The sequence below is a fragment of the Rhinolophus ferrumequinum genome, chromosome 11 (assembly GCF_004115265.2).
Source record: "Rhinolophus ferrumequinum isolate MPI-CBG mRhiFer1 chromosome 11, mRhiFer1_v1.p, whole genome shotgun sequence".
NCBI lineage: Eukaryota > Metazoa > Chordata > Mammalia > Chiroptera > Rhinolophidae > Rhinolophus > Rhinolophus ferrumequinum.
In genome coordinates, this window is record NC_046294.1 from 46,820,912 (window position 1) to 46,828,219 (window position 7,308).

The 7,308-nt window shown below is 33.7% G+C and overlaps 1 protein-coding gene across 1 annotated transcript; it reads left to right on the forward strand.

Annotated features, from left to right (window-relative positions):
• Nucleotides 1-5,687: 5,687 nt before the first annotated feature.
• On the forward strand, nucleotides 5,688-6,632 carry LOC117030814 (olfactory receptor 51F1-like). The gene has a single exon (XM_033121045.1). It carries the CDS (start codon nucleotides 5,688-5,690, stop codon nucleotides 6,630-6,632), a length of 945 nt encoding a protein of 314 aa, XP_032976936.1.
• The last annotated feature ends 676 nt before the right edge of the window (nucleotides 6,633-7,308 follow it).

A 7,308-nucleotide genomic window follows, 5' to 3' on the forward strand; every position in this document is an offset into this window, starting at 1 on the left:
ATGAAAGTGCTTAAACTATTTGCTGCTATTATTGTTGAGTCTCTTTTTCCCTGTTTTTCCATTTTTTTCATTTTCCAAAAAATGTGTAACAAAATTTTAAGTATAAAGATTTCTATGCAATGAATTTGGAAGTGCATATATCTCTTTGAGATCCTGAATTCAATAGCTTTGGGTAAAAACCGAGAGGTGAAATTACTGAATCATATGGTAATTCTGTTTTTAATGTTTGGGGAAACTTTATACCGTTTTTTATAGTGGCTGTACCAATTTACATTCCCACCATCAATGTACCATGGTTCCCTATCCTCCACATGCTCACCAACATTTATTTAAAAAAATAATAATAATAGGTATCTTAACAAGTATGAGGTGATATCTCATTCTGGAATTAATTTCCATTTACCTGATATTGAGCACCTTTTCATGCAATGGTTGGCCTATAGTTAACAAAGCTGTAGTATATACTTAAATTTACTAAGAGAGTAGATATTATGCTGTGTTTTTAACCACAAAAAATGATAATAACAAAAGAGGTGGGAGGAAACTTTGGCAGGTGTTGAGTATGTTTATGGCCTTGAAGGTGATGATGGTTTCATGGTTGTAGACTTATCCCCAAATTCATCAAATTGTATACACTAAATATACAGTTTTTAAAATGTCAATCATACCTCAACAGAGTAGTTTTTAAAAAAGATTTCTATGCAAGTTCTACTGAATAAACTTGTTAAATGAACCAGCAATTTTATTCCCTCTGTCAAACATAATGACTGATGCTAGCAGCTAGTTGAACACTCATAGCTTATTCGCCAATGATTAAGTCCTCAATGCCCCAAATAAATGAACCTGTAGGCTACTTGTTTTTTCTCAAGCATCACAATTATTGTAATGGAAATTGTATATAGTATATTAAAGATATGGTTTACAAAAGGAGTATAATACGGAATTCTAATTTGCAAAACTACATGAGAAGTCCCTAATTCTACATCAAACAATGATAAATAAATAACACATACAAGTTTTATGTTGAAAGAAAGTATTCAGTGTAAATTAAAATTATTTTTATGATTTCTCCTATATGTAACCAACTTTATTAATTAATTAGCTTAACCATTAACCAAACAGAGTTGAATAAAATGAGTTCTATTTTTCTTGTTTATATGATTCTCTTTTCTAGACTATAAAATAGATCTTTAAGAGTGAGGGGTAAATTAATTTGATAAACACTATTGACCACTGATTTTGTATCAAATACTGTATTCATCAGCACATGTCAGGTAAATAAAACATGTTTGTTTTAGCCTGAACAACAAAAACTATATAAGATAATGTACCTGAAATCACTTGGTAAACATTAATCACTATACAGATGTTAATTTTTATAATCCTTGAGAATAACCTACTTTTTTATCCTGGAAGTTTCTTCCATTTGAGTTGCCACGATGCCAAATCTTCCCTCTTTTATTGAAAGGGAAATCTTCCCTCTTTTATTATAGCCCCTTGACTTTGTAATTCTATTTTATTGCTTGCTTCTGAGTTGTAGGAATCCATTTGCTCATAGTAACAAACAGTTAACGCATTCATACTATGTACCTGGTACTATGCTACTACCTGGAGATACTTTCAAAGCATTTGTCATTCTACTTAGTTGTATGCAAAAATCTATGTAATAGATTATTTATAATAAACACATAACAGAATAAAAATGAAGAAATTCTGGGTCCTTAGCTGTATCCATGTTCAAAGTAATGATTCAATTCCATTTTTAATTAAAACATGTAAACACAGAGTTACTGTGTCACTATGTTTATTTTTCTTTGTTTGGTTCTTTTTCACTTGTCTGAGCAGCCACATTTCCTGGTGCCAGCTAACTCACCTGGGGGACAGAAAGGTGAAGCACAACAGAATGGCACAGAAATCCCCCAAGGGTATATTTAGCTCACTTGAGTAAATGACTACACCGTCATGGTCCCTTATAAAAATTTCCTATTTGTAGAGATAAATGGGTTACCTTCATTTACCCCATCCTACATAAGGGTAAAAGAAGTCTCTCCTCCCTGTCTAAAGGCCAAGTCAAGCAGCTGATCAGAAGTAGTACTTAGTTGTGTCTAGAATAAAATGTGTCTAATGACTTTAAGCTTCATCATGAGTAATTTAGCTTAGATAAATATAGGAAGAGTTTTTTGGAAGCGAAGTTAATGACCATAATTCACCTCATCTTATGGCATTGCTACTTCAACATCTCTGTTTGTATCCCTTCTAATTCTCCACATTTTGAAAGGTAAGACCTTCCTCACTTACCCCTGGTCCTTGATCTCCAAATCCCCCAAGCTTCTGACTATACTTACTCCCCAGTGTTTTGTTCATTTCTATGGGCCTGATGCCTGATAAGAAATTCCAAATCCCATACAAATGTTTTGTATTCATCTATTTAGCTAAACATAGCAAAAATTGTGCTTCCTATTTGTATGTATTTCCTGACACATATAACAACCAAACCCCAAAATACAATCACTGGCACATTCTCAATATTGTTTAACTTATATTTCTAATTAGTTTACACTTACTGCAGCACATTTACTCCATTCATTCTTATAAGTCTGCAGCAATTTGACACATTTATTTTTCATTTTGTCTGAACAACAGTGTGGCACCATAAAGTGACCATACTTTCAGTGTCAGACAGACACGATTTCACACACTGGCTCCGTTATGTCTATCAATGGGAACCTTAAATAAGTTCTTCACTCTGAACCTAGGTCATCTCACCTGAAAACTGGGAATATTAGTCAGACCTATTAATGGTGCTGTTAAAGTAAAACCATGTACAGATATCTAGCAAAGAACGTGGTTCAGTATTCTCTTCTCTATAAAAATATTAAAACTATCCTCTCATCTATCTTCCAACATTTCACCTCATTCATTTTCAGTCCAGGCACTAAAACATTGAGTCTGCAGAGCCTCAGGTCAGCACGTTCATAGGATACAGTCACTGCTTCAGCTCCATGCAGGTGGTTAACTTTGTGACATTCCATAGGCACTGTTCCTAAATTCAGAAAAATATAATGAAGGACTCTCTTAAATCATTCTCTCAGAATGGATAAATCAATTCATTTAATTATTTCAATCCATGGCATTTTCAATCATAGGGATAATATTTTGTTACTCTAGAAAGATTGTATTGGTATCCATTGTTTCGACAAATCATCATGTGATGTTAACTGATTTTTCTCTGCAGCAGACTATAACTCCAGACCTTCCTTTATATAAGAGATGACTAGTAATCTAGAAAATCAGGCTTTGAATTTTTCTTTTTAAAAGAATAAAGATGTTTTACCCTTTTCTTGATTACTCATCCTTCTAAGAAACTAGATAAGAGAAAACTCCGTATCTTCTTTTCCTAAAACCTCAGCCACATATTCCAACTCATGTCCAACTACACACCCATGCATTTTATTGATAGAAATTGAGTTAACTATAGAGTGCGGTTGACTGGGAGGTGAAGATTACAAAACAGTTATCAATCCCAGACTATCTGGTCCTGCCTGATACCAAATGCATGCTAGCCGGCCAGTTCCTCAACTCTTCCCCTTTGTCCACTCTAGAAAACACAGTGATTCTGAGAAACAAACTCTGGCTAAGCTGGTGAATATACTCTGACAAAAGCATATATAAGCTGCATATATGCTTTTGTCAGAGTAGAAATTTTATTATTTTTTAGAAAGGCCTGAGAGTGCCCTTGGATTAGATGAAGAACAAAAAACATTGGAAAATGTCAAAGGAACTAATGAATTGAAAACATAGATGTTATTTATCTCTTAGTAACCATAGGATATAGCAATCTTATCTATGCTTTTTTAGCGCAAAAAAGAATAAGGCCAATTTACAAATTTAAGGAATGTAGTACAATGTCTCATATACACTATATTAATCTGTTTATAAAGTTCTATTATCTAGAAAATAAAAGGTTATTTGAGGGGTTAAATGTCTCAAATAGACACTTAGTACTTAACTATTGAAATAATTGACAAATTATTGAATGATTGATTTATATATGCATGATATGCAGCTGTGGCCATTGTTGTCACTATTAATTCCTGAGAAATTAAAATTTTAATTCAAAGGAAATGAAGTCTTAAGTGTGTGAAAAAAATAAATGAACCATCTACCTAATCACTCGCCACCATATGAGTGTAGTTTTCCTGTAGTTCAACAATCCTTACTAATCTTTGTCAATTTACTTGATTAAAAATAACTGTTCTTAATTAGTACTTCTCTAGCTGATGGTGAAATCAAATATTCTTTCTGTATTATTACCATATCAGTTATTCTTTGGGGAATTCCAGTTTAAAGACTTCTACCCATTTTTACATTTTCATTGTTTTTTTACTGTTCTACAGTAAGCTTATTATCCAACTCAATCTTGTATGTACTGCAAATATGTCCTTCAGTTTGTAATTATTTTTTTAATTCTGTGGAATTAAAGGTGTTTTTTTTTACCATAAAACAATTCTGTGTATTTCATCAAATCAAACATATCAATCTTTAACTCTATGATTTACATCTTTAGTGTTACCATTAGAAAATTATTTCTCACTCAAGGATTGTATAAATATTTACCGGCATTTAATGTAAAATGTATGTTGGTTATTCATAATTAAATATTTAACCATCAGGAAATAATTTAAATATATATTTTGGTGTATGCTTTATTATGTATAGTTTTTCAAATGGATAGTCAGTTTACCCAACTCCTTTTATTCAATAATTCACTCTATTACTACTGCTTTAAGAAGCTTCCTTTATCATTTAACTGAATGTTTACCTAGGACACTTTCTGTGCTTTTAATCCTGTCCCAGGGTTGTATTTGTTTCCAAAACGTACTAAATTATTATAATTATATCTGGGGTGGATTCTTAGGTATATGTATTCCCTGAAAAGAGCTGTTCCCCTGGTAAGTTCAAGTGGATTTTCACTTAGAATCTGAGTTTAAGAGTTCTAAGATTCCAAGACAAAATTAGTCAATTATTTTCTTATGCCATGTACCACTTCTGGTTAAATAGGATATTTCAGGAAGGGCAAATAAAATACAAATGAATTAGAGAAAATATATTGAATATCTACGTTGAGCAAAGAATTCTACTAAGCAAAGATTAGCTAAAAATAACCCCTTATTCTCATGGGGCCATAGTAATAAGAATAAGCTTATAACCCAGTTGGAAGGTAAAAAATGTAGTCAAAAATATCCATAAGAGTACAAGATAGTGAGTGATAATCACCAAATAAGTTTAACTAAGTAAATTGAACTTAATTAAACATTTTATTTCAGTGATTAATCTCACAGGTATAATATTGAATGAAAGAAGCAAGATGCAAATAATATATACTGCATAATTATATTTATATCAACATCAAGATCAAGACCAGAGAGAATTACGGTAATCAAGTCAGAATAATGGTTACTATAAGAGAAGACGTTGATGAGAATGAGCATTAGGAAGCCTTCTAGGTTAGTGGTAATGTTTCATCAGTTGTTCTTGGAAGTGAGCACAATGATATCAAACTTCATTGAGCTGTACTCTAAAGTTTGTGAACTAAATGTATATTAAACTTCAACTAAAAAGAATTTTAAAATTCTAAATTTAGAAAGTCAAGATCTTGCAACAGAGTTCTGCTCCTTCACATCATAATGCCAATCTACGATAACTCCACCTTCCCTACTTTCCTCTTGACTGGCGTCCCTGGTCTTGAATGGGCCCATGCCTGGATCTCCATCCCCTTCTGCTGCCTCTACTTAACTGCGCTTTCTGGGAATACTTTGATCCTGTTCATAGTTCTCACTGAGCCAAGCCTCCATGAGCCCATGTACTATTTCCTCTCCATGTTGTCCACCACTGACATTGGCTTATGCATCTCCACACTGGTGACAGTACTGGGAATATTATGGGTCAATGCCCGGGAAATCAGCTTCAATGCTTGCTTATTGCAAATGTTCTTCATTCACCTATTCACTTTCATGGAATCTTCGGTGCTCCTGGCTATGGCCTTTGATCGTTTTGTGGCCATTTCCAACCCCTTGAGATATGCTACTATTCTAACTCATGAAAGGATTGCACAGATTGGTTTGGCAGTCATTACCAGGGGGACTGTCATTCTGATACCACTTGTCCTACTTCTTAAACGTCTAGCATTCTGCCACAGCCATGTACTCCATCACTCCTACTGCTTCCACCCTGATGTGATGAAGCTCTCATGTTCAGATACAAAGATCAATAGTGCATTTGGACTGACTGCAATTATTTCTACCGCTGGAGTGGACTCTTTCTTTATCCTGCTTTCCTATGTCTTGATCATTCACTCGGTTCTCAACATTGCATCCCCCGAGGAGAGGAAAAAAGCCTTCAGCACCTGCATTTCTCATATCAGTGCTGTAGCCATATTCTACATCCCTTTGATCAGCCTGTCTTTTGTTCACAGATTTGGAAAACATGTTCCTCCCTTTGTGCCCACACTCATTGCTAATGTATATTTGCTTATTCCTCCTGTGATGAACCCCATCATCTATAGTGTGAAAACAAAGCAGATTCAAAAAGCTGTGTTCAAACTTGTCTGTTCCAAGAGAACTTATATTTAACAATTACTGCTCCCATAAAGACCTATTTCAAAACCAGCAAAAATTTGTCACAAATTCGAGTTATAAACCTATGCAATTTTAGAGTTGGATGGAACTAAATGTTATCCAATTCAAACATGTCCACAATGTAGTTAATCAACCTCAGGCAATCTTATCTTTTCTACACCAAAATACTAATTCAGATTCTCAATACCTCTCAGTTATCCTATCCCTATAGGTAACTAATTGACCTCCTGTCTCTATGCTGTTTCTCCCCAAAACCACCTGTCATTACTTAGAATTAATTTTCCAAATATCCAGCTCAAATAAAATTTAAAAACAAATCAATAAGCAACTCTTTCATGTTTATTTTTCATATAACAACTCAATGAATCAACAAATTCTGTCTATGATAAAGTCCTCCACAATTTGGGTTCAACTTTCCTTTAAAGTTTAATTTACCTTTTTCTTTTTACATACTCTGCAGTCTAAGAAAACCAGTTTACTGACCACTCTGTCATACATATGAACTTTCCTAATGGTGAGCTTTCCTGTCGACTCCACTTCAACTTTGACATCCACTCCTGCACCTTCAAATTCTAACTTATGTGTCAAGGCTCATCTTTAAATATCTTCTGCATTAAATTTTTCATGATTGTCCCAATGATATCAGACCTCTCCTTCCCATAATTTGCTT